Here is a 27925-nt window from a genome sequence, read left to right on the forward strand (position 1 = left end):
AAGTTCTACTGCAGCAATTTGGATGCAACATACAAGATAGCATTCAGGGCTAAACTGCCAGAAGGGTCTTTGTTGGTTGAGACATTGAACTGGGAACTGTCTGTTGTGTCAAGTCTATGTTAATGATCCATGTCACTGATTTAAAGAAGTGTCCTGGTCAATAATTATCCTAGCAATAGCAGACCTGTTGAGCTGGCTCTGCCATTTATTTTGTTTTGTGGCTGTTCTATGTGTTTTGAATTTCACATTCCTATCTAACTCTGAATAGCCTTTTATTCTCTTGCCTAACAAGAATCTACTTAGATATGCCTTAAAATATTTAATTACTCTTCCCTCACCACTTTGAGGCAGAATTCCAAAGTCACATATCCCTTTGCAAGAAAAAGATTCTGCTCATCTCTGTTCTAAAAGGGTGATTTCTAATTTTAAAACATTGCCCTCTAGCTTTGGCTGTCCAACAAGAGGAAACATTCTTTTCACAGCCAATTGTCAAGATCATTTGAGATATGATACATTTCATGAAAACACACCTCACTCTTCTAAACTTGAGTAGAAGCAAGTTTTGGTTTGATTTATTATTGGCACATGTACTGCAAAATGATGTAAAGCAAATCATATCTTACAAAAATACATCAGGGTTATGGAACCGAATGCAGAAAATAGTTACAGCTACAGAGAAGGTGCAGAGAAAGATCAATTCTAATATATGAGAGGTCCGGTCAAAAGCCTCGTGTCTCCAATCAATCCTAATAAGGTAAAACTATCAATCCAGTAAATCTCCTCTGGACCACCTCCAATGCTTCCTTAAATAAGGAGATCAAAACTACACATGGTATTCAAGATGTAGTCTCACTAGTGCCCTCTATAACTGAATCATTGTCTCCTTATATTTAGGTACATCTTGGCATTAAAAAGAAGTACCCTTCAACCATGCGGGATGTGTAGATTTCTCCAGCTTCCTCGTTTCCCCGCCCCCACCTTATCTCAGTCCCAACCCCCAGATTTAGCACCGCCCTCTTGACCTGCAATCTTCTTCCTGACCTCTCCGCCCCCACCTCTCCGGCCTATCATCCTCACCCTCATCTCCTTCCATCTATCGTATTCTCAGCCCCCCCCCCCCAACCTTTTATCTCAGCCCGCTTGGCACACCAGCCTCATTCCTGAAGAAGGACTTATGTCCGAAACGTCAATTCTCCTGCTCCTCAGATGCTGCCTGGCCTGCTGTGTTTTTCCAGCACCACATTTTTCAACTCTGGTCTCCAGCATCTGCAGTCTCATTGTCCCCATAAAAAAACAGTATCCCATTTGCCTTCTTGATAATGTGCTACAAGTGCAAATTAATGTTTGTGACTCGAACACCTAAGTCTGATTTCAGCTCCAAATTCACCAGCTATACTCTGTTTAAGAAACACTCTGCTTTTCTCAATTTTTTGTCAAGATGAATAACTTCACACTTTCCCATATTATACTCCTTCTGCCAGAGTTTTGCCTACTCGCTCAACCTACCTATATTCATCTGCAAACTTGTTAGTAGTCTTCACAACATACTGTCCGAATTCTTTTGGGTCAACTGTAAATTTAGCTACCATGACATTGTTTCCTTCATGTAAGTCTTTAGAACCGTACTGGACTCCATGTTTCATATTCTACTGTAAGACAAAGATGGATTTATAGTTATTCTGTTTTCCCTCTATGCTAAAATGTTAAACCTTACATGGTGAACTTTTATTTTTCGCAGTAACCTTTCATGTGGCCTTTTATCAATTGCCTTCTGCAAATCCAAGTGCAGTATATCTGCCAGTTTCCCTTTATCCATATAGCATATTACCTCTCCAAAGAGCTCCAATAAACGTTGTTACCCATTAACAAAATCATGCTGACTCCTCTTAATTACTTTGTGTCGCCATAATTATTTTAATGATTAATTATAACATCTTCCCCAAAAGTTTGTCTTATTAGGATAGGTTGGACATGCTGAGTTTGTTTCTACTGAAGTTTAGAAGAGTGAGGGTAACTTCATTGAAGTATGTAATACTTTGAATGATCTTAACAGACATCAAGCTGACTGGCACATAGTTCCCTGTTTTTGCCTCTTGAACAGTTATGTTTGCCCATTCCAGTCTAAAGGAGTCTTCCTGAATCAAGGGAATTTTGGAAAATTAGCACCAACTCATCATTTACCTCATTCACAACCTCTTTTATGACCTTAGAATGAAGTCAACCTGGGTCCAGAGACTTGTCAGCCTGCATCTTCTTCAAAGTTAAAAATCACGCAACACCAGGTTATAGTCCAACAGGCTTAACTGGAAGCACACTAGCTTTCAGAGCATCGATCCTTCATCAGGTGGTAGTGGAGGGCTCAATCCTAACGCACAGAATTTATAGTAAAAATTTACAATGTGATGTAACTGAAATTATACATTGAAAAATTGATTTTCTGTTCAGCCTTTCATCTGTTAGAATACCATAATAGTTTCACTTCTTACATGTGTAAATCACAAAACCTTTTTTTAAAAGGATGCATTCTCATGTAACAGGTTAGCTGTTAACAATGGCGATAGCTAGACAATATGTTGAAGGTGTTGGCCCCCTGTGTTCTCTGTCTATGCCATGATGTTTAAATTGATTCTAATCTAAAAAGTGAGATAACGGAGTTCTACATGAATTCATGCAGTTTTTGAGCAAAGTACAATGTCACCCTGCAAGTACAAATTCACTGCACAAAATATGTGTGCATGTGGGTCTTTGTCTGTGTGTGTGTAATGAGTGCAGAGTGTCTTAAGTCTGTGAGGGGGTGCGGGAGTGTGTGTGTCTGTAAGGGTGTGTGTGGGTGTCTGTGCGCGTGTGTGTGTATATATATATGTGTGTGTGTGTGTGTGTGTGTGTGTGTGTGTGTGTGTGTGTGTGTAGTGAGTGCAGAGTGTCCTAAGTCTGTGAGGGGGTGCGGGAGTGTGTGTGTGGGTATCTGTGCACATCTATGTATGTGTGTGTCCGTGTGTATAGGAGTGTGTGTGTGTGTGTGTGTGTGTGTGTGTGTGTGTGTGTGTGTGAGAGAGAGTGTACGCATGTAGGAGTATCTGTGTGTGTGCATAGTGCAATGGTGGTCACCTGTATTGTGACATGAACCCAAGGTCCCGGTTGAGGCCCTCCCTATGGGTACCGAACTTAGCTATCAGCCTCTGCTCTGCCACTTTTCGCTCAGATGAGGAGGAATGTGATGGACAGATGGACACCTGGAAGTAATCAGGGATGCCCTCACAAGAACGGGGTACGATGCCCAACTCATCGACCGCCAGTTCCGACGTGCCACAGCAAGGAACCATAATGACCTCCTCAGGAGACAGACACGTGCTGCAACCAACAGGGTACCCTTCGTTGTTCAGTATTTCCCAGGAGCTTAAAAACTACGCCATGTTCTTTGTGACCTGCAACACATTATCAATGAGGATGAGCATCTCACCAAGACCTTCCTCACACCTCCACTACTTGCCTTTAAACAACCGCCAAACCTCAAACAGATCATTGTTCGTAGCAAACTGCCCAGCTCCCAGGACAACTCCATACAACCCTGTCACGGTAGGCGCTGCAAGACGTGTCAGAGTGTGGACATAGATACCACTATTACGCCTCGTACATGGCAGGTACTCATGTGACTCAGCCAACCGGGACCTTGGGTTCATGTCACAATACAGGTGACCACCATTGCACTATGCACACACACACATACTCCTACACGTGTACTCACACTCACACACACACACACACTCACACTCACACACACTCACACACACACATATATGCACACACGCGCACACGCACACACACATGCTTTCTCACACTCACAACCCCCAACCCAGACAGACATACACACACACACACACACAGACAGACAAAGACCCACATGCACACACACATTTTGTGGGGTGAATTTGTACTTGCAGGGTGACATTGTACTTTGCTCAAAAACTGCATAAATTCACGTAAAACTCCGTTATCTCACTCTTTAAATTAGAATCAATCTAAACGTCATGGCATAGACAGAGAACATAGGGGGCTAACACCTTCAACATATTGCCTAGCTATCACCACCTAGCTATGCCCAGCTAACCTGTTAATGCAACATTTTTTAAAAAGGTTTTGTGATTTATACATGAAAGAAGTGAAACTATCACTGTATTCTAACAGATGAAAGCTTAACAGACTATCAATTTTTCAATGTATAATTTCAGTTACATCACACTGTAAATTTTTGCTATAAATTCTGTGCGTTAGGATTGAACCCTCCACTACCACCTGATGAAGGAGCGTCGCTCCAAAATCTAGTGTGCTTCCAATTAAACCTGTTGGGCTATAACCTGGTGTTGTGTGATTTTTAACTTTGTATACCCCAGTCCAACACCGGCATCTCCAAGTCATGCATCTTCTTTAGTTTGCTTAGTACTACTTCCCTCAAGATTGTAGTTTCATTAAGTTCCTATCTCCTACCTCCTGATTTTCAGCTATTACTGGAATTTTTTTTGTGTCTTCACTGTGGAAGTTAAGCAAAAACTTGTTCATTTCTTGTACCATTTCCCTATTATCCATTTTTAACTCTCCATTCTTGTTTGCTAGAGGACCAATATTTATACTTTCTTTTTGTTATAAAATAGCTGTTGAAACTCTTGCTATCTATTTTAATATTCCTAACTAGCCTCTTGTTTTCTCTAACTAGCCTCTAATTGCTTTCTCTCGAATTTTTGTAAATCTCTGCCATTCTTTATATTCTAATCAATTATCTGACTTGCCACTCATTTTTGTGCAGTTGTATGCTTTTTTCCCTAAGTTTGATGCTTTCTCTAAGTTTCTTAACAAAATCACCAAAAATATGTGTTTGTTATTACATTGCTGTTTGTGGGAGTATGCTGTGAGCAGATTGGTTGCTACATTTCCTGCATTACCACAGTGAATGCTCTCTTCAAAAAACCTCGTTGGTTTTGAAGAGTTCTTAGACATCTGAAGGTAATGAAACTTTTTTCTTAATTTTTAGAAGTCCAGGTTTCCTCTCCTCTTCAAATAGTATCATTATCTATTCATTCTCTCTCATTGATGGTGTTTTAATGACTCTTCTGTAAGTTGTCACCTGCAATCCTCACAACCACACTGGACTGTCAGTCTCAATTCCACACAGGTACTTGGTGTAGGACTTAAATCTACAAACACCATTAAAATTTTGTGGGAAAATGTATGCTTTATGTTCAAAACTAGGTTTGCCTATGGGATTATTTCTTCCAAAGTATCTTGCTTCCAGTAATGATGATGTGATTAAGTTCCCCAGAAGAGAAATAATAGTAAAAGGATCAACAAGAATTGATTAAAGGTTGTGTCGATTATATGTCTCTGATCTCAACAAGAGGTTTAGTTTTTTTTTTAAGAATAATCTAGCTGCAAGAAATCTCTTTTTTTGAGCAATTCTGTTAGTTAGTTGAAAGTATTTCAACCTTTTGTTAACTTAGAAGGACTCCTAACCTTAAGTTGGACTTTTGTGATTCCCAAGACTGGGAAGAGAAGGATTGTAGTAGAGAATTAAAAAATATTAAAACCAATAGAGTCCTGACTCAAGGTGATCATGTTTAAGACACCTGTCCTGCGCAGCGAGCTTACAATAGTCAGATGGTTGGAGGAGATTTGAAGCAACAACCTCACTAGATGTAAGTGCATGAACCCAAGATATTTCACCTCATCTATGAATCTTTGAAATAGTATTTAGTAGACAATCTTGCAATTTTTGATAAGCTTTTGACTTGAATTACTGAAAGTGTAAACCAAATTGATTTAAAATGTTGAATTCAATTTGGTTTAAAGTACAAGTATCTGTTTATTGTATTTTTAATATTTTTAATGTAACTGACTGCGTGAAGTAAATTGAAGTTATTGTATTCATATTCTGTCACATTTTAAACCAGGCAGCTGATGGATTCATTCTTTCAGTAAATCTCTGGGTTTTTGGATTTAACAAATGAAGACATTACTGGGTTCTACTGCAATTTTAACACTTCTATTTTGAGATTCCACTAGCAAATGCTAGTGCTAGTGAGGCACAGCTGAAACTGTAAAACAGTTTTTAAAAGCACGTACACAAGTGCCATAATCTACAGATTTAAGGGAACTGTTTTGGAATAAGATTCCAGTGTACTTCAGTTTTAGCAGAAAATCTTGGGTACTGAAAGATGAAAGCAAACCAGTGCTTAAAGCATTGAACATCAACGCTGAAGAGCTCTCTGTCTAATTTCTGTTATTATTTTAAATAGGAGAATGTGGCCTATTTTTCATATCCTTTCAACTTTGAAATGACCTTAAGAAGTGAGGATCAGCCTGAGGGTGAGTTTCCAATTTCTTTTTTTGAAGCCAGAAGTCCCTCTGAATTATATAGGATCTCAGAAATTCCACCAGTGGAAGCATCCTAATTTGTTTGTGAAATTAAAGTTTTTCCTCCATCTGTAGAATCACAAAAGCTAAACAATATGTTTTGTACACAGATATCGAAGCTCTCTGCTTTCTTTCCCAGTCCAACTAGTTCTTTCCCAGTTCTCAATGCATTCTTCCCATAATCCAATCGCCGGAGACAATGATCTTTAAGCTTCTGTTGCTATTACAAAATTGCCGTTTGTAAAGAGCTTTGGTTGCGGAGTAGCTGGTCTTTGGATTTTCTTGTATGGGAATGACTGGGATTGGGTGCAAATTGGGAGAGTGGGGATCAGCTTTTGTTCATAGCTTTTTTTTTCAACTGGGCCTTGTCATAACGGGTGGTAGTGATGGAAAACTCAATAAATGAACACAAGTCTGGAATTGAAAGCTAGGACCAGTAACCTTGAAATCATCTGGTTTATTAATGTCCTTTGGAGGGTTCAGTCTGCCATCCTCATCTGATCTGCACCCACGTGGCTCCTGACCTACAGCAAAGTCTGTATTTCAGCTGTCTTATGAAATGGCTGCATTCCTGATGAAGGGCTTTTACCCGAAACGTCGATTTTGCTGCTCCTCGGATGTTGTCTGAACTGCTGTGCTTTTTCAGCACCTCTTATCCAGAATCTGGTTTCCAGCATCTGTAGTCATTGTTTTTACCCGTATGAAATGGCCCAGCAAGCCACTCAATGTACCAAACTGATTCAGAAAAGTCAACAAGAAATAAAAAGGGACAGGCTACCTGGCAACCAATTAGGCCTGGGAAAAAAAAAATGACAAATGCAATCGTGTCAACCTACAAAGACAAATCAAGCAACAGTCTGATGGAAACGTGCTTGAGAAATCATACATTTCAGCCAATTGCACCATCAACAATTGAGGAAGTAACGAGCAGATTACATCAAGGTGAGCCAGTGGATGTTATCTACCTATACTTCAAAAAGACCTTTAACAAGGTGGCACAGAGGAGGCTAGATGCTGGCATGGATTGAACCTTAGCTGTCTGCAGAAAGCTGAGAATGGGGATAGAAGGGTCCTTTTCAGGGTGGCAGCTGGTGACAAATGGTGTTCCGCAATGCTCAGTGTTGGGACCACAACTTTTCACTTTATACATTAACGATCTAGATGAAGGAACTGAGGGCATTCTGGCTAAGTTTGTAGATAATACAAAGGTAGACAGAGGGACAGGTAGCATTGAGGAGGCTGTAGAAGAATTTGGATAAGTTAGGAGAGTGGCAGATGGAGTACGATGTGGGAAAGTGTGAGGTCATGCAGTTTGGTAGGAAGCATAGAGGCATGGACTATCTTCTAAATGGGAAGAAAATTCAGAAGTCTGAAGAGCAAAGAGACTTGGGAGTTCTACTCCAGGATTCCGTCAAAGTAAACTTGCAGGTTGAGTTAGTAGATAGGAAGGCAAATGCAATTATGATACTTATTTTGAGAGGACTTGAATATAAAAGCAGGGATGTATTTCTGAGGCTCTATAAGGCTCTGGTCAGACCACATTTGGATATTGTGCGCAGTTTTGGGCCCTATATCTCGGGGAGGATGTACTGGTCTTGGAGCATGTTCGGAGGAGATTCATGAGAATGGTCCCAGGAATGAGCAGCTTAATATTTGAGGAATGTTTGAGGATTCTGGGTCTTTACTTGATGGAGTTTAGAAGGATGAGGGGGATCTAATTGAAACTTACAGAATACTGAATGGCCTGGAGATTGGGAGTGAATCTTGGGAAGATGTTTCCATTGGTAGAAGAGACTAGGACCCAAGGCACAGCCTTAGAGTAAAGGGAACACCTTTTAGAATGGAGATAAGGAGAAACTTCAGCCAGAGAGTAGTGTATCTGTGGAATTCACTGCCACAGAGGCTGTGGAGGTCAGGTCATTGAGTATATTTAAGACGAGATAGATAGGTTCTTGATTGTAAAGGGGATCAAGGGTTATGGGGAGAAAGCGGGAGAATGGGGTTGAGAAATGAATTAGCCATGATTGAATGGCAGAGCAGACTCGATGAGTTGAATGCCCTAATTTCTGCTCCTATGTCTTATGGTCTCACAAACAAGTGAAACAATCCCAAATCAAATAAATCGTACCCAAGTTCTGCAGACCTGCCACATTCATTTGTGAATGCTGGTGGACAATTCATTAACTATAGTAAGAAAGCATCTCCAAAAGCAGACTCGTGGTGGTCGCAAAGTCGAGTTTGAGTCGGTGCTGTACCCAGTTACATTGTTGGCACATGCATTGGTGTGGTTAGTTGAACACTCATAGTGGTGAGATTGTCGGTGGAAATGAGGTGGCGCTGAAGAAAGGTGACTTTTGTTCCAGTGGCGATGTGAAGGGGGCTCATGCCTGGCCACCAGGCCCACGGCCTGTGGTGGAACACTTAACAAGAAAGGCTGTAAATGTTATTTTTTCATTTTTCTGCCTTTATATTTTATGTTGTGGTTTATTTTTCTGTATTTTAAGATGGTGCTGGCGAATGGTGACACTACAACACAACACTTTTCATTGTATCTTGTAACAAAATACACATGACAATAATTAAATGAAATAATGGACTCTAACATTTTCCTCACCGTTGATGTCAGGCTAACTGGTCTATAATTCCCGGTTTTCACTCGACCTCCTTTTTCAATTAGTGGGGTTATATTATTCACCCTCCAATCCATGGAATCTTGAAAGATGACCATCAGGGAATATAGTGTTTCTGGGGCACTTAAGCACTGTGGGATGAAGATTATTGGGTCCTGCAGAATTATCGGATTTTGATCCGATCAATTTCCCCAACACTCTTTCCTTACGAATGTTGATTTTCTTCAGTTTCCCCCTTTCTCACTAGACCCTGTGTTCCTCAACATTTTTGGGAGGTTATTTGTGTCCTTTTTGAAGACAGACCAAGTGCAGACATAATTGGTTTACCATCTCTTTGATCCCCATTGTAACATTCCCTCTTTTTGATTGTAAGGGGCTACCTTTGTCTTCTTTTTCTCTTCACTCATAACTGCTGAATTCCTGAGGTGAGAGTGACTCCCCTTGATATCAAAGTAATATTTGACGAAGTATGGCATCAAGGAACCCTAACACAATTTAAGGCAGTCGGAATGGAGAAAAACTCTCCATTGCTTGGAGCCATACCTATTACACAGTAAACTGGCATGGTGATTGGTGGCCAATCATCTCATCCCTGAAGCATTGCTGCAGGAGTTCTTCAAGGTAGTGTTCAATGCCCAACCATCTTCAAGGACTTGATCCTCCTTCCATCATATGGTCAGAAATGGGAATGTTTGCTGATGACTGGACAATCAGTCACGACCTCTACCACCTTAAAGTACAAGAGCAGCCGATGAATGGGAACATCACCACCACTTCCAAGCTACACACTACCCTGATTTGGAATTATATCAGAGTCAAAATCTCAGAATTCCCTTCCTAATAGCACTGGGAGTCCCCCCGACACCAGATGGACTTCAGCAATTCAGGAGCGTGGCTCATTGCCACTTCCTGGAAAGAATAATTAGGGATGGTTAATGTACATTGGCTTTGCTAATGATGCTCAAATCCTAGAAAGTATTTCTAAAATTACTTTGTGCTTCCCGCATGATACACTTCCTCTCAGCAAGCATGATCATAATCAGGGAGGGCTAGATATGCATCAACAGTCATCCTAGGCTGGACTATCCAATAACTCGTTTTGAAACTTGCTGCGTTAATTGTTCTTTATACCAGAGTGTTAACCACAATGCGTTCAGAGTAACACAGGTAGCACTCTATTGACCAATATGAAATGAATGAGAGTATTCATCTAAATAGATCTTGATTAGATTTTCTTTCCCTGTCATAGATATGCACATCATGGAAACAGACCCTTCGGTCCAACCTGTCCATGCCGACCAGATATCCCAACCCAATCTAGTCCCACCTGCCAGCACCTGACCCATATCCCTCCAAACACTTCCTATTCAGTTAGTTCTCTCTTTTTTGTCTCCTACTGCCTTACAATTTTACAGGGCCTGAAGTAATGCTATACCTTATCCAAACTGCTTTTATTTGAACGTGATATAATCATACAAACATTGGAGTTTGTCATTTTGACAGAGCTCTCTTTTCAATGTATTTTCCATACATCCTTATTGTAAGATACATATTGCCATCTCAGCTGTGGATTAGAGATCCTGGGCTAAAAATATTGGAGAATTTAAAGAAGGTGGAAATAGAAAATTTTGCGTGAGACTGAACCCCAAAGCCTAAAGGGTTTAATGGTCAGCAAACAAAGTGGTCTTCTGCTGTGTCAGGGCATCTGCAAATCTACACACCTCCTCACAAGGACCATCTATCAAAGAAGACTTCATAATCCCAATACTACATGAGATTTCTGCATGCAAGAGTACATATTATTTATTACTAACAACTGTTAAATCATTTTTTAAGTAGTGTTACTCTTTTCTTTAATGTGGCGTATCCTGCAAAGGTGCCTAATGAAACACAAATACAGGGTGCTAAGCTGTTCCCTCTAACTTGACAACATTGTACTAATATGTCGTGTTATTAGCTGACTGTGACATTGAAATTAAGAATGCAAAGTATTTCAGACTCTGTCTACTTTATCTCTTGTGTTATGTCTCTTGATACTCTTAAGGGATTACTTGAACTTTGAGATAAATTATCAATGCCTTGAAACTTCCTTTGAGGGGACTGGATATTGAAGGAAACCTATCAGTGCTGAACTGTGGATTTTCTTCTGTGTGTATTAGCCACTAAAGGCTTGTGCAAGCCAATTCTAATGCTTAAATACATGCAACTCTAGCTACTAATGGTGCACAGAGGTTGAATGTTTTATTGATGTATGTAATGCATCCTGCCTTCCTGTATGAGGTACTTAGGTACGTGTAGTTGAGGTGCTCAACCTGTGTCGATGCAGAATACTACCAGGGTTCAGTTGCCTGAAACTGCACAACATAACATCACAGAACATTAAGAATCTTTCTTTTGCTTGTCCATCCAACTTTTTGGGACATTAGCTTGCAGGTTATGTACAACTGAATTTGTCTCCATCTAACCCTGCAGTTCATACTGAAGAGCCAGAGCAAGTGGCCAGGCATTACTAATGTCTGAGAGTTTTGCTTCTCTGACTACAGACAGGCATGTGATGAAAGCTCCTTTGGATGATTTTCTTGGATCCAGTCTTCCATTGTGGCACCACCTTCATTCCAAAGAGAGCCTGCTTATCACCCCAAGTATTGCCATTCCTAACCGGTACTCTCTGCTGTTATCAGACAAAATAACTGAGACCTAATAGAATGTGAGAGTAGGTGATAGATATTTGAATTATGGATAAATTGAATCTGAATTGGTTATATAAATAAGAGGAACTAGTAGTCAGTGTTGTGTTGTTTTATATAATGTGCTTAATTGAAATAAAGCTCTCTGGTTAACAACAACAAGCATCTCGTGTATAACATTGATAGCAGAGGAAGATAATAGTCCATATCAGTTTTTTTTGTAATACTCCATATGAAAACTAGTTTACAGGTGCAGCAAGTAATAAAGAAGGTAAATGCAATTTATTGCTAAAGGAATAGGGTATTAAAGTAGGGAAGTATTACTGCAACTATTCAAGGCATTAATGAGACTGCCCCTGGAGTATTGTGAACAATTTTGATCCAACTTGAGAAGTGATGTAGTTGATTTGGAGATCTTTCAGGGAGCTCCATGAGATTAATTTTAGAGATCGGTTTGTCTTGTGAAGAGATCAAACAGGTTAGGCCTATATTCTCTAGAGTTTAGAAGAATGAGAGGGGATCTAATTGATCGATTACTCTTATTGAGGTATCTAAGATGCTAAAAGGAATTTGAAAAGTAAATCTAAAGAGGATATTGCCACAGTGGAGATACTCTGGAAATAAAAATAATTGTGTATATGACCTAAATGATGCTTCTAGAGTTCGATACTTTTCAGTAAGGGTTGTCTTATTGGGCAGTCCTCAATTAAAAGCAGATCCTGCATTGTTTTAGTTATACTAGGAGGGCAGATTTCAGAAATTTCATGACATTCGTTGATTTTTTTAAATGGATGGGAGCAGTGAATTTGAAAATGTTGTCATAGTTGGGTTTAAAGCAGAATTCTAAAATTGAAAGTGAGGCTTCTGTGGCTTTTAAGTACATTGGATTATAAACTGAGCACAAAGGTTTGGATGTCACATTGTATCAGCAATCTTAGTTGGAAAATGTTAGCCCCATTGCTGTTAGTCAAAGTAGGACCTCACAAAAAGATGCAGCAGCTTCCAAAGCTGAAATAGAGGCATTTTGAGGTCTAATTGGACAACTGAATTGCTGGTCATTCAAGCAAAGACAGATGCAAGTTTGAAAGTGTTGGAGTTGAGTATGACTACAAAACATCCCAACATGGCAGACGTTATTTCACCAAACATAACACTGAAAATATTAAAAATCAAGTATTGTGTTTTGAAATTCCCATTAGTGAGAGATGCCAGGTACATGAAACCTGTTTTTTTTGTGATGCTTCTTCCTCAAATCTCTGTAATGAGTTCTCCAGTGCAAGAAAGTTTATAATTTTTCTTATGGGAAAGGGAGGTATATGTTTATGTTTAACTTGGGAAGCTAAAAATGTACTTTGGTGGCAAAATCTCGTACTCACTATGACATGGTAGATGTAGCCTTTCTCTTAGCAAAGATGTTGGAAGATTTGTATCATCAATAGTTACAAGTGAAGTGCCGGAAGACTGGAGGTTTTCTAACATGGTGCCACTGTTTAAGAAAGGTGGTAAGGACAAGCCAGGGAACTATAGACCGGTGAGCCTGATGTCAGTGGTAGGCAAATTATTGGAGGGAATCCTGAGGGACAGAATGTACTTGTATTTGGAAAGGCAAGGACTGATCAGGTATAATCAACATGGTTTTGTGTGTGGGATATCATGTCTCATGAGTTTTTTTGAAGATGTAACAAAGAGGATAGATGAGGCAGAACGGTGGACATGATCTATGTGGACTTCAGTAAGGCATTCGTCAAGGTTCCCCATGGGAGGCTGGTTAGCAAGGTTAGATCTCATGGAATACGGGAGAACTAGCAATTTGGATACACAACTGGCTCAAAGATAGAAGACAGAGGGTGGTGGAAGAAAGTTGATTTTCTGATTGGAGGCCTGTGATCAGTGGAGTGCCACAAGGATCGGTGCTGGGTCCACTACTTCTCATCATTTATATAAATTATTTGGATGTAAGCGTGTATAGTTAGTAAGTTTGCAGATGACACCAAAATTGGAGGTGTAGTGGACAGCGAAGATGGTTATCTCAGATTGCAACAGGATCTTGATCAGATGGGCCAATGGGCTGGGAAGTGGTAAATGGAGTTTAATTTAGATAAATGTAAGGTACTACATTTTGGGAAAGCGAATCTTAGCAGGACTTATATACTTAATAGTAAGATTCTAGCAAGTGTTGCTGAACAAAGAGACCTTGCAGGTTCTTGGCTCCTTAAAAGTGGAGTCACAGGTAGATAGGATAGTGAAGAAGGCAGTTGGTATGCTTTCCTTTATTGGTCAGAGTATTGAGTACAGAAGTTGGGACGTCATTTTGCAGCTGTACAGGACCTTGGTTAGGCCACTGTTGGAATATTGCATGCAATTCTGGTCTCCTTCCTATCAGAAAGATGTTGTGAAACTTGAAAGGGATCAGAAAAGATTTACAAGGATGTTGCCAGGGTTGGAGGATCTGACCTATAGGAAGAGGTTGAATAGGCTGGAGCTGTTTTCCCTGGAATGTTGGTGGCTGTATAGAGTTTTACAAAATCATGAGGGGCATGGATAGGGTAAATAGATAAAGTCTTTTCCTTAGGGTGGGGAATCCAGAACTAGAGGGCATTGGCTTAGGGTGAGAGGGGAAAGATATAAACTTTTTCACATAGAGGGTGGTACGTGTATGGAATGAACTGCCAGAGGAAGTGGTGGGGGCTAGTCCAATTGCAACATTTAAAAGGCATACTGGATGGGTATATGAATAGGAAGGGTTTGGTGGGGTATGGATCAGGTACTGGCAGGTGGGACTAGATTGGTTTGGAATGAGTTGGACCGAAGGGACTGTTTCCATGCTGTACATCTGTTTGACTTTACGACACTAAATTCTAGAAAGGGATTTGGCAATAATCCACATTTGAGTGCTACATTGATAATATATCACCATGGGAGAATGTATGCTGAACAAAATTTTTGAATGCAAAGCCTGAGAATCACTATTATAGTTTTAAATGGATAGTGGATTATAGAGAAATCTCTGAATTGAAATGGGTGAATAGCAGCAATCAGCTGTCTGATTGTTTTGCAAAGAAAGGAGCAAATTCTATGAAACTGTTGGATATACTAGGAAAAAGGATGTTTGAAACTTTAAAGTGCAAAAAAATACAAGAATACAAGAGTAACAAGAAGATGGAGTACTGGGCTAATGGTCGGATACTTGGTAGTGTGGATGAGCAGAGGGATCTTGGTGTCCATGTACACAGATCTCTGAAAGTTGCCACCCAGGTAAATAGTGCTGTGAAGAAGGCATATGGTGTACTGGCTTTTATTGGTAGAGGAATTGAGTTCCGGAGTCCTGAGGTCATGTTGCAGTTGTATAAGACTCTGGTGCAGCCGCATCTGGAATATTGTGTGCAGTTTTGGTCGCCATACTATAGGAAAGATGTGGAGGCACTGGAACGGGTGCAGAGGAGGTTTACCAGGATGTTGCCTGGTATGGTAGGAAGATCGTATGAGGAAAGGCTGAGGCACTTGGGGCTGTTTTCATTGGAGAAAAGAAGGCTTAGGGGTGACTTGATAGAGGTGTACAAGATGTTTAGGGGTTTAGATAGGGTTGACCATAAGAACCTTTTATGATTAGATTAGATTACTTACAGTGTGGAAACAGCCCTTCGGCCCAACAAGTCCACACCGACCCGCCGAAGCGCAACCCACCCATACCCCTACATTTACCCCTTACCTAACACAACGGGCAATTTAGCATGGCCAATTCACCTGACCCGCACATCTTTGGACTGTGGGAGGAAACCCACGCAGACACGGGGAGAACGTGCAAACTCCACACAGTCAGTCACCTGAGTCAGGAATTGAACCCGGGTCTCAGGCGCTGTAAGGGGGCATAGCTTTAAATTAAGGGGTGGTAGATGTAGGACAGACGTTAGGGGTAGATTCTTTACTCAGCGAGTCGTGAGTTCATGGAATGCCCTGCCAGTAACAGTGGTGGACTCTCCCTCTTTATGGGCATTTAAACGGACATTGGATAGGCATATGGAGGACAGTAGGCTAGTGTAGGTTAGGTGGGCTTGGATTGGCGCAACATCGAGGGCCGAAGGGCCTGTACTGCTCTGTATTTTTCTATGTTCTATGTTCTAATTTATGTTGCTATTTTATATGTTTTTTTGTTTGTGTGTATAAACAGATTCCTCTTTTACTTTTCATATTATATATAAGATTTGTTTAAAAAGAAAAAGAGGAACCTTATTATCTAAAATGGTCTGAAGGAATACCTGAGACTTAATGGAATTTGAGAAAAGGTGATGGATGTATTAATTAAGTGTAAATTTGGTTCGAAATGCTTGTATAAGTATGGGGAGCTGGTGATCAGTGGCAGCAGTTTAATGGAGTGTAGCTACCTGAAATAAAACTCTTCCTACATGTGTGGACTGGGCTCTGTTTAAAAACAATCATCTTCCAGAGATTAATATTCACTGTATGAAAGGATTGGTGATCTACTTACTACATCTATGTCAGCATTTGAAGTAACTTCTACACCTGTGAATGATACACCTGTGATTATAAGGTTAAATGTTGTTTAAAACTCTCCAGTAATTATAGGCAAAAATAACTGTGAACTGGTGACTCAGTGGTTAGTACTGCTGCCTCACAGGACCAGGGTCCCAGGTTCATTTCCAGCCTCTGGTGACTGTGTGGAGTTTGCACGTTCTTCCCGTGTTTGTGTGGGTTTCCTCCCACAATCCAAAGATGTGCCATTTAGGTGAATTCGCCATGCTAAATTGCCCCAGTGTTAGGTCAATTAGTCTGAGGGAAATAGGTCTGGGTAGGTTATTCTTCGGAGGGTCGGTGTGGACTGGTTGGGCCAAAGGGCCCGTTTCCACACTGGAGGGAATCTAAAAATCTAAAAACTGTGAAAGTAAAAGTTGTCTTTTCCAGTGTCTTTCCAATTCAGCTCTCCGAAGAGTGCTAATTCCTGCTTTCCTCCTCACCTTTTCATTACCATTGGTGATTTAAAAATTAGTCTTGACACAGATGCCTGTCTTTGACCTACATCCTCCAAACCAAATAAACGCATGCCTATAGCCAGTTCATGATGCAGTCAAATGTTTTTTTTTGTTTTATTTTTAATTGTTCTCCCCATTTCCTTTCATGAAGCTCAGCTGTACCTATGTTTTTCCAGTGCCTTGTGTAAAAATCTCTTTTAATCTCAATGCATTAAGTCCCTTGTGTGTAATTTTACTGTATCTGAGCACCTTAACAATATACTGTCAGTAACAGTGAGAAATGTTTAAGTATCATTATTAGTCTGGTATTTTCTGGATTTTTCAGATACCCTGCCGCAGTGGCCTGTGCTTTACTTTGGGGTTCATTCTTCTGATTTCTGGCAAAGACATCGTATTGAGGGATACGGGTACATCAGAATCCCAGACAGTCCTGGTAAGAAATTGTCTCTCCTCAGAACCCAAATCAGAAAATACCATCACATTCAGCAAAATAATTAGCAAGTGAGGAGGCAACTGACAAGATATGTATTCTGAAAAGAATTTAAACCTGGTCTATCCCTCCACAAGTGCGGAATATTTCCAAACTTGTCTGATTTGAAGCATTTACTTTTTTTGAGTGTTTTAATTCACCAGTTCCCCTAGTCTCCTTCACACACATTCCTGATGACAAACAATTCCATAGTTGCCCACATTGGTCTTCTGCCATGCTTGTCTGATCATTCTTCACGAGAAGCTGGTCAGTGAGTGTTGAGAAGCTATTGGAAGAATCTGAACCAGGCTGGTTTAGTCTTTCTGTGACTTCCATGCATATTGTAGCAAGAAGGAAAGATAGGCTTATTCCTGCCCCACTTGATGGCAAATTGAGGCACCTCTACTGCTAAGTTTACACTTAGCTTTGAAATTACCTTCACCTTTACATTTAGATTAGATTAGATTAGATTAGATTACTTACAGTGTGGAAACAGGCCCTTCGGCCCAACAAGTCCACACCGACCCGCCGAAGCGCAATCCACCCATACCCCTACATCTACCCCCCGCCTAACACTACGGACAATTTAGCATGGCCAATTCACCTGACCCGCACATCTTTGGACCGTGGGAAGAAACCGGAGCACCCGGAGGAAACCCACGCAGACACGGAGAGAATGTGCAAACTCCACGCAGTCAGTCGCCTGAGTCGGGAATTGAATCCAGGTCTCAGGTGCTGTGAGGCAGCAGTGCTAACCACTGTGCCACCGTGCTGCCTACAACTCTGAACTTTCCAACACAATCCTCACCTGAGATATTGGTCAGTTTCTGTCTGATGACATTCTATCATCAATGCTCAGGAAACTTCCATTCCACTTCACTTGCTTATGTTACATGATATATACCAGTGTGACTTCCTTATGTAACTACAAAGTTGAAAATTAAACCATTTTGTTCAGAGTTTCCATCTCATTGATGAGACTTCAACTCAAACCACATCTAACAACCTGTTGTGAAGACTCTGCTCACGTTTTCACAGCTGTAATGAAATACTCCATAGCAGTTGAGACACAGCATTCTAAAACAATTCGTAATCTTCTTTAAAATTGGGAAAATCAATTTTTTAAATGTTTAAAAGATTTACAGAATCACGTCTTTGCCAATCAGTTTTTTCTGAGGTCACATCCATACCTTTACCAAGTTTTGTTGAAATTTCTAAGTTAATTTTTGAGATACATTGTTTACAGATGAACAAGCGAAAACGTTATTCCTACCCACCTTCAAGAACACAAGTAACAAAACCAATGCGCAATGTATCATCAGTCAAATGTTTAGTTGAAACAAAAAATATATAATAGCAGCTAGACTTTCAAGAGCTGCTTTATCAAAACACAGCACGAATATTCCAATGTCCAATGAGTTATGATTGCAATATTCTTTCCTTACCCTGGAAAGGGTTTTTTAATGATGAATTACCAAAACTGATCATTTCAACTATTAAGAAAAATATCAGGTTGATAAATATTTAGATATTTTAATGCACATCCAGTGACACTGTTGGGGAATGGGATATTTTTCTTTTTATTATCTAGTGTTAGTATTGAGAAGTTACATGTCTCACTCGCCACAGATCAATGCAAAATAAATCTCCTTTTACTCTGCCTCCAACCACTTGTATTCAACCTTAGAAGCACATTCCTAACTAGGTCAGTGTGGTATTTTTTGGTTGCTCACACCTGCTTGGCCATGATCTCTAACTGAGATTAAAGAAAAATAATTATCTTCTGATAGGTTTGTGATGTGTGTGGTTTGGTTTACAACTGCAAATTCGGCTCCTATTGACACTCTAGATTTCGACAAACTAATATGTTCAATATTTTGGATATTTCTCCAAGACCTCTGCAAACAGAATACTTTTCCAGTATTTCTACTTTATATTTCTAGCCTCTTGTCTCATTTTCTGTTAGACCATTTCATCACTCTGTCTGTGTTGAACTTGAAGCTAGATACCAGAGGTGAGGTGTTAATAGCTAAAGTTAATTACTGGCCTATATGTTGTTTGCCTTTTGTGTAATTTCTTTTATTTTCAGGTAGCTGCACTCTGACTTGTCAGACCTGGAGACCGATTGTCCCTGGAACTGTGGCAGAAATGCGGAGATTTTTTATTGGTGGCTTCCTTGAACTTGAAGATATGACATACACGCGGACCCCAAGCACATTCAAGGTAACCATGAAAATTAGTGGAGGTGATGTGAAATTTTTAAGCTGTAACAGGCGCCCACCCTCCTCCTACTCACTTGAATTGTAAGTTCTAGCTGTGTGGTACTGAATTGAAGAGCAGCAAGATCCTACTTTAGATCGCTTCCGATGCTGCAGCAGCAAATTTCAGCCAGACTTTTGCCTGCAGGACTTCAGTTTGTGGTGTCTCCTAAGCAAGAAAGAGAAACAAAATCATTTGATTTCTTGTTCCTGATTGTTGCACAGTACCTGTAATCTTTGTTGGAGAAAGGATCATTGTAAGTTGACTGTGGATAGACCAGGTTTGACTCAGTGGATGTCTATAATCATGGCTCTCAAATGTCAAATAGCCATTTCAGTGTGTTAGCCAAGGGCAGATGGGGACTTAAGTGGAAAAAGGGAAGAAAATGATAGCAAAAAAATCAGTAAAAATTCCATTCTGTCGGTGAGAAACTAATTTCTGGAATTGATTGCTTTTAACTAAACACAGGTTATCAGTTTTATTGGCCCCAGGGAAAGGGTATTCAATTGCTTAAAGTCTACTTCTGTCTCGGACTGCTGGTCTGCTTCTGCCAAATACTTGACTGCTAGTTTTCCTTTTCTCTGCTTTGTTCAATTCTAAGCTTTTGGTGGCATTTTCCACCATTGCAGTTTGGTTTGTGCTGGGAATCTTTCAATAAATAAACAGTCTCTGCGGACTTTGAGCAGGAGTAAACGTTTTATCAAAGTGTAGGCACTTGTAACGGGTCAAGTCTGAAAAGAGACACAAGAGCTTTGAACGTGACTGAGAAGGAGAATAAGGAATAAAACAATTCAAAGAGGTTTAACAGAATGGAGAAAAGCAGGAGAGAAGATGAAGCTAAAATGCTAAAAGTAAAAAGTAGCTAGAAGGGGAAGGGTGAAAAGGGAGGAAAAGGAATGAAGGGAAATAAAAGAAGTTCTGTTGGAAAGTTATTTTTAAAGAGACTTTGCTAGGGGATGTCCTGTATTGTGTGATGGATTAAGCATAGTGTGATCAATTGCTGCAGTAGACCAAGGATGCTGCGGTCCTCCAACAACCACCTTGCTTGTTGTGTGAGTAACTGCACATGAATCAATCTGACCTTGAGTGCTGTTCATCTACATAGTGCTGGCGTTGGGAGGAGGTGCCTGCCAAAGCTGAAAACACAAGATATAAAAATATGCTGTTACTGCAGTAACAAAACTGTCTCAGCTATAAATATGAAACTTTGAGTATGAGGTATGAGTTAGTTACAAGGCTGTTTTGGCTCATAGTCATGATTTGGAGATGCCGGTGTAGGACTGGGGTGTACGAAGTTAAAAATCGAAAGTTAACTCTGATTTTCACAGATGCTGGCAGACCTGCTGAGCTTTCCCAGCAATTTCTATTTTTGGCTTCTATTAAAGAGACTAGCTGAAAAATTAGCATAACCTCAACTGGTAAATCAACAACCACCTGATGATAGAGCGGCGCTCTGAAAGCTAGTGCTTCCAATTAAATCTGTTGGACTATAACCTGGTGTTGTGTGATTTTTAACTTGGCTCATAGTCCCATTGTCTAGCCTTTTGTTCCACTTTCTATGTCACCACACTATCATTGCCTCATTCTGTCTCCTTTAGTATCTTCTGCATTTCAAATGCTTCACCTAATGCCATCCCTCCCACCTCAAATCAGGAACAATAGCAGAAATTGCTAGAAAAGCTCAGGAGATCTCGTGAGTTCTGAGCAAGTCATTTGACCCGAAACGTTAGCTTTGATTTCTCTCCACAGATGCTGAGCTTTTCCAGCAATTTCTATTTTTGACTTCTGTTAAAGAGCTAGCTGAAAAATTAGCATAACCTCAATTGGCAAATCAGCAATCAGGACTGAAGTGGCAGGTAGAGGGTGGTGCCTGTACATCATTTAAACCACCCTTCCCCTAAACTTATTTCACAACAGACTGTAATGTGATGTGAAAAGGTCTCCATTCAGTAACTGCTATCCAACAGAATCCTTCAACTCAAGTAGTACAATTGATACTGTGAAGGCAAATGGAAGGTTGCATCAACAACTGGTCCTTAATCATACAGGCTCACATGATCATTCTAATGAGGCAATATCCTGCCTGTTTATTAAAAAAAATCACATGCTCCTCTCCACAGGGCAAATATTTACCCTCTGCTTTTGGTAAACTTTGGCTGATTTAAAACTCTAATCCTCTCATGCAGCAAATTTTCCTCCGTATTCTAATTGACTTAGGTTAATTTTATACCATCAAATTCTAAGTTTATAATTCTCAACCTGGGCTTTTGTGGCACAGTGGTAGTGCCTGTGTGTGTCTGAAACAGGAGGCCTAAGTTCAGGCTCCTTCTCCCCCCCCACCACCTCCAACCCAGCTCCAGATGTATGTAATAAAATCTGTGAACACATTGATTACAATATATCCAAAATGTTCATCTGTGTTTAAGAACCTTTGTGCCCTCCATTCTCTCTATCTTTGTAACTTTCTTCTGTCTTGCAACCATGCTTCTCTAAACTGATCATTCCTCCTATTGTGGCGTAAACTTTGGACAACATTTTATTTACCCTGACTACTTATCATCTCTTTTGGCTCAATAAATGCAATTTGATAAGAAAGGAAGGCGGAGGATTGAAATTTGAAAAATTAATATAATGAGAAAGAAATATGATGTGAAATATGAGGGATGTTATGGAAAAAGACCCAAGATTGAGATACAATTAAATTATCTTCTTTGCATTCAGGGAGAGAGATTGAGTCGATTTGGTTTCAGAACAGAAACAACAGGAACTGTTACCGTGAGGTTTCATTGCATGCAGCAGTGCAGGTGAGTAGACCAAAGATGTCTGAACACCAGACAGACATGATGGGTGACTTGAATCACTGGATCTCGTGAGTGATGTTTTCCGATGGTATTGCGGGCAAAGCTAATATTTTTTTGACCCCTGTTAATTGTCTTAGCAGCATTAGAAATGAGCTGTAACCTTGAAAACATTTTGAGTGACTTGCTAGTCAACCACAATGCCTTGACTCTGAAGTCACATTTAGGTCATTATGGATGAGTGTGGCTGATTTCTTTCCCTAAAGAATGTTAATGTGCCAAATAGTACTTTATGAAACTGAACTTTGTGATGATGTGTATGAATCTATTGAGTTTGTGTTGCTGTGTTTGATAGGTCTTTCCTTGATTCAAGCATGGCAAGGAAAAAATCACAAAATGTTCTGGAACGTATGGGTGGACTTTCACATCAGGCCTCCCTCCAATCTGTCATAGGTATGTGATTATTAAGATATAGCTGTGCTACGATACTATGTATTTAGGCTTGACTGGAAACTGTGTTACATAAATATTTGATTGGTGGTGTTTATTCCTGGCACCGGAAATCACTCTTAACTATCTGCTGATTTCTTCTTTACCTTTATACTGTGTGAATAGCCAATGGTACCTTATCACACCACTGCATTCCTTAGTCTCTTTGCCTTCTTGATGTAAGGTGAGACTATTTTGGGATCTTGATAAAACACTGCATTAGGAACTAGCCCATTCAGGTGGATTGGAGGATTAAGTCCTGGCTGGTTTTGTTGGGGACTAAAGTCTCTTCTGTGTATTGATTGGAAGACTCTGAGACATTACTGTTGTTAAACTGCAGGATTGAAAGATACCACAGTCATTGTGCAAAGTAAAGTGTGCATGGTTATGTAATAACAGTTAAACGAGCTGCACATTGTTGGGGGAGAAAGTGCTTTGCACAATAACAATGTTTCATGGGAGCATTGGTCCCAGACAAGATATGTTTGGGCAATACCAATGCATTTTCTTGTAGCCAATGGCTCAGCACATGGATGTCCCAAATTTGTGCTAAATTAACATTTTGCCCTGATTTTCAGGAGGGCTGGTGTAGGAAATTTGAAAAGCTTGACTAACACACTTAGAAGAACCCTCCTCATTAAGGGGTAAGGCAGTTTGCACAATTCACTGAATAACTGAGCTCATTATGCTACTCCCTGATTGGATGGAAGGTAATTTTGTTTGAAAAGATAACCTTCCTTTTCAGTTTTTCCACTGTATGCTTTGTCTTTTTTCCACTCAGCGGCATTTGGGCGAGCTCAGCAACGTATGCGTGAGGCACAAGAGAGCCTGTCAAAAGACCTGCTGCATGCATCATCATTTCTGGAGTCAAAGTCAGTGGCAGAATAAATCAACATCGGTTGCACTGGGCTGTGATATTACAGACAGAGAAATAAAACTGACTCATCCAGAAGACAGCAAGATTGGAGAAACAACTCTGGGAGCATGTATTCTGTTTAATTAGAGTTGGAACACTGCTACTTCTTGGCTTTTCTATGGTCAAATTTTGTGTTTGCATATATTTCAGCAATGAATGAAGTGATGCCTCATTGACACAGTTGTGGAGTCAGAGAGTTTCTCAGCTGACTCTCGCTTGTACTATTCAGTCACTTAGAAATTGTGATAAATATGGGCGACATGTTTGAGCTCGTCGAATATTCATTAACTGCTGAGAGCAATGCTAAATACTTATTGAAGAACGTTCTTTTTCCAAAGCCTTAAATTAGACACTACCCTGTATATATTTGGCTACATATAGCTCCACAAACCAGAAGGTGTTAGCTGTTTTATTTTTTTGCTGAACTAGGTAATCTCATAGTAGTAAGAAGGACACTACAAATGGCAAAGCAACTTGGATGAAGAAGAAAATTCAAATGGTTCCTCCTTCAAATTGCAGTCCAAAACCCTTTTGTGAATGCCTATGTACATTTGAATGTTGGGTGAACATGTGATTTGCCTTGATTATGATGCGTTCTGTCGTCATTGTCCCAGAGGACCATCTGCTGCCCTCGTCCGAGACGACTGTTGGAGAGTTTAATCTGGGGGTCAGCACGACTTAGGCAAGGGGGACCTTTGAGAAGTCGGGATCTTTGTGGTAACTTCAGTTGTGGGAAATGAACCTTCACTGTTGGTGTCATTCTGCATCACAAAGTAGTCATTTAGCTGGCTGAGCTAATGGCCCCTTCTGGTATATTGGTCTACCAATTCACATTCTAGGCTCATTTCTGCAGAATGGTGAATTCACACAGGTGATGGAAAGCTATTGGCTGCTGGCAAGTGTTGGTACTGACAAGACAGGAGAATGATTAATTTACAATGCACTGTCTAGAACATGAAATCAAATCAGAATGCACGTCCATTGTGTCTGTTCATTTCTTACATTTAAATTGCAGGACACCATTATGGTTGGAGGAGTTGAGCACTTATAGTATGTCCATTTAAACCACGATAGCTGTATAATTCCCAATTAAGAAACTTTTAAACCCACAAAAGACTTGCAGAATCAGACAAGGCCAAAAATTCAGAATTTTATAGGATGCATTATTACTTGATCACTTAATTTACCAAGTATCTCTTGAATTTTCTGACAATATCAATGTATTGTGCTGGATGAGAGGTGTTTCTTCCAATGTGGGGATGACAACCTTTAGAAATGCAATTGAGGGAAATGATTTCTGTAAAATCCACTGAGAAATTCAAGATTTTGTAAAACATGTTTATACCCTGTTAGCATGAATGCATATAGAATATTGCATATTTCTCATTTGAGCACAGAAAATAAACCTTGAACTAAAAGTAGGTTGAAGGACTATAGATACTGGAAATCTGAGGCAGAAGCAGATAATGCTGGAAATTGCCTGTATTTTCATTATTTTCAGTTTTTATCCCTTACTGTTCCACTATCACTGAATTAGAGAAGTCCTTTAGTGCTCATTTAATTTTTTGATGTGTGACTCATTAACAAAGGAAGAAATGTATTTCCTCTTTATATATTACAGGTCAAACATTCCTATGATTTTAGATAATGACTGAACATTCCAAAAACTGGTGATAACTCAGGATGTTGCACAAGGTCAGTCGTGCACCATTAGAAATTATACAAACAAACTTCAAGTAAGAAAACAGGTCTTGTGGCACATTGGGTAGCATTCCTGCCTCTGAGCCAGAAGTTCTGTTTCAAGTCATACTCGAGAATTTGATAGCCAAAGAAGGTGCATCCATAATGCAGGAGAAAGGAAGGACTGCAGATGCTGGAGATCAGAGTCAAGAGTGTGCTGCTGGAAAAGCACAGCCGGTCAGGCAGCATCCGAGGAACAGGAGAGTTGATGTTTTGAGCACAAGCCTTTATCAGGTCACCCTGATGAAGGGCTTATACCCAAAACGTTGATTCTCCTGCTCCTCGGATGCTGCCTGACCTGCTGTGCTTTTCCAGCATCACACTCTCGACCCCACATTCGTAACGCAGCCAAACAGATTAATAATCTACTTCTAAATTGGACTAACATATGCCAGTGACAGGTGGTGAAAGTTGGAGAGATTCCTGGTAAGCTGTGTGATGGAAAGCAGATGGGAGCCTCTACCATCACTGTTCATGAATGTGGACTGCAATATGCATGTAAAGCTGCATGTTGCCACTTTGAAACCTTGGAGAGTGGTCAGTTAGCTGGGTGGCCAGTGTTGGTCGGATTGGTCCCGACATAATGGAGCTCGATCCCCATTTTGGCTGGAGAAGATTTGGGACCTGCCTCCTTGCCCTACCTAAGGTGAAGGTCGTTGGGCAGTGGTCAAATCTGACTTTCGGCATTAAGCTGAACAAGGTCATAAGTCAAGAGGGGCTGGCCAAAATTATGCATTTGTTAACATAACTACAGTGGCCCTCCCTGAATTCACACCTGCAATGTACTGATACAATCAAGCATTAAAGCCTCTACTACATAAAACAGTCATACCAAAACCATCTTTTGTTTGCTGCAGTATAACATGTGCATCTGTTCCTCAACTGCTATGAATTTGTTAAATTGTCTTTTGTATAATTGAAGCTGATTTTCTACCCTGCATATAAGCTAAGAAAGAAAAGAGCTCAATGTCCAACACCTAACTGCCTCAATTCATTCATGTCCTGCCCAGGCCCTAACTTCACTGAACCAATCTCTGTCTCTCTCTCTCTGTCTCTCTGCTGTTTAATTTGGTTTTCTTTTGTTTTGATTTGTTTCAGAAGGTGATATATTCTAGGGTTTGATATGGAAGCCCAAGCAATGATAATTCAGGAGCTGTGAAATGAAAGTCTTGAATCTATATTACACAAATAGTTTGTGAGGAGTTAACTATCATTTCTTAAAACTTTGGCGCAAATAGGTAACTTTTAAAGGTTCAATGACAATGGGTCAGATTTTCATGGTCCCAGTTAGTACCAAATGGAGATAGGCCCTGGCAAGCATGGCCACCAAATGAGCCAACTTACATTCCTGTCCTTGGCAATTTCCATAGTGTGAGAAAAGAAGCAGGCCCTAGATACTGCCTGCTGCTGTGAAATATACAGCTAATATCACTGCGGACTCAGTAGCAACCAACTCCAAGTCAGCTATATTTTTGTGGAGGCAGTAAATCTCTACCAGCTGTTGGAAGGCATGATACTTTGAGATGAGAAGGGTTTGAAAGGTAAGTAAAATAGTTTTGTTTTCTTTACGATTCATTGTGAAGTGTAACAGCATGAGATCTTTGTGCTCTTAAAGTGAGCAATGACTGCTGTCATTATTTACTGGGTAGTTAGATCTTCCAATAAATTTGCCACATAGTTGCCATTTGGCAGAAATAACAGTCAAATAAAGACCAATGTAGAAAAGTCATTAGCCAATTAGAGCACATTTTACACAATTAAAAGGGTAACATAGTGTAATATCCAAGTGTATATGTTTAACATTTTTCTTATTTTATATGTTCAGTCTACAAAGCTGTTGAGATTGCAGTTTTGAAGTCTATTTGCTTACTTGGGGAGTTTTATTGGCTTTTGGCCGCAATTTCCATGTCAAATTGGTTTGCATGTGCTTGACATTACTTACATGTTTTGTTTGAAAAGTCTGGTGACTTGGGGAGCAGTGAGTCATTCACCAGCTTCCAACTGTTACAACGGAATGTCTGAGTTCTGCTCATAAAAAAATGGGTAATGGTTAGAGGATGGGAGTAAAGGATGCATTAGGAGTAGGGGTAGAAGTGGGGGACTCTACATGCTGTTAAAGCTTCTGAGCAATGTAGAAGAGCACCTGGTTACTTGGTAAGCACTTGGATGAGGGTTTTTGAGAACACAGGCAGGTCTTTTAACCAACCCACTTGGACCACACCCACTTCTAATTTCAGCTCCCAGTGTTAGACCCACATCCAGGTAGTTCAGAGTCTGGACGCCTGGAGATCCTGCTTGCTGACCAACCCATCACAAAATAAAGATTGGATTTGTCTTGCTTTCATTGAAAAGAAAACTTTGGACAATTTTTCAAATTTCTCTTCTCTTTTTATTGAGAGTTTTTTAAAATAAAATTACAGAAGAGATGGTATAACAATCTTATGGTACAATAACAATAATCTGACTACTACTTTACAAAACAAATCAAAAATACCAAAAAAAATCTTCCCATGCTACAATTCAATAAATAATTAGACATAATAA

At 40.1% G+C, this 27925-nt stretch overlaps 1 protein-coding gene across 1 annotated transcript in view; it reads left to right on the forward strand.

Annotated features, from left to right (window-relative positions):
- mks1 (MKS transition zone complex subunit 1) overlaps window positions 1-25534 on the forward strand; it is a 70340-nt gene extending 44806 nt beyond the window's left edge. Inside the window, exons 13-18 of the mRNA XM_060847906.1 lie at window positions 6288-6357; window positions 17036-17143; window positions 19269-19402; window positions 22160-22242; window positions 22592-22689; window positions 23507-25534. Coding sequence (XP_060703889.1) covers window positions 6288-6357; window positions 17036-17143; window positions 19269-19402; window positions 22160-22242; window positions 22592-22689; window positions 23507-23613 — 600 coding nt within the window. The 3' untranslated portion in view covers window positions 23614-25534. The remainder of the gene's footprint in view (window positions 1-6287; window positions 6358-17035; window positions 17144-19268; window positions 19403-22159; window positions 22243-22591; window positions 22690-23506) is intronic.
- Window positions 25535-27925: the final 2391 nt, after the last annotated feature.

The sequence above is a fragment of the Hemiscyllium ocellatum genome, chromosome 31, assembly GCF_020745735.1.
Source record: "Hemiscyllium ocellatum isolate sHemOce1 chromosome 31, sHemOce1.pat.X.cur, whole genome shotgun sequence".
NCBI lineage: Eukaryota > Metazoa > Chordata > Chondrichthyes > Orectolobiformes > Hemiscylliidae > Hemiscyllium > Hemiscyllium ocellatum.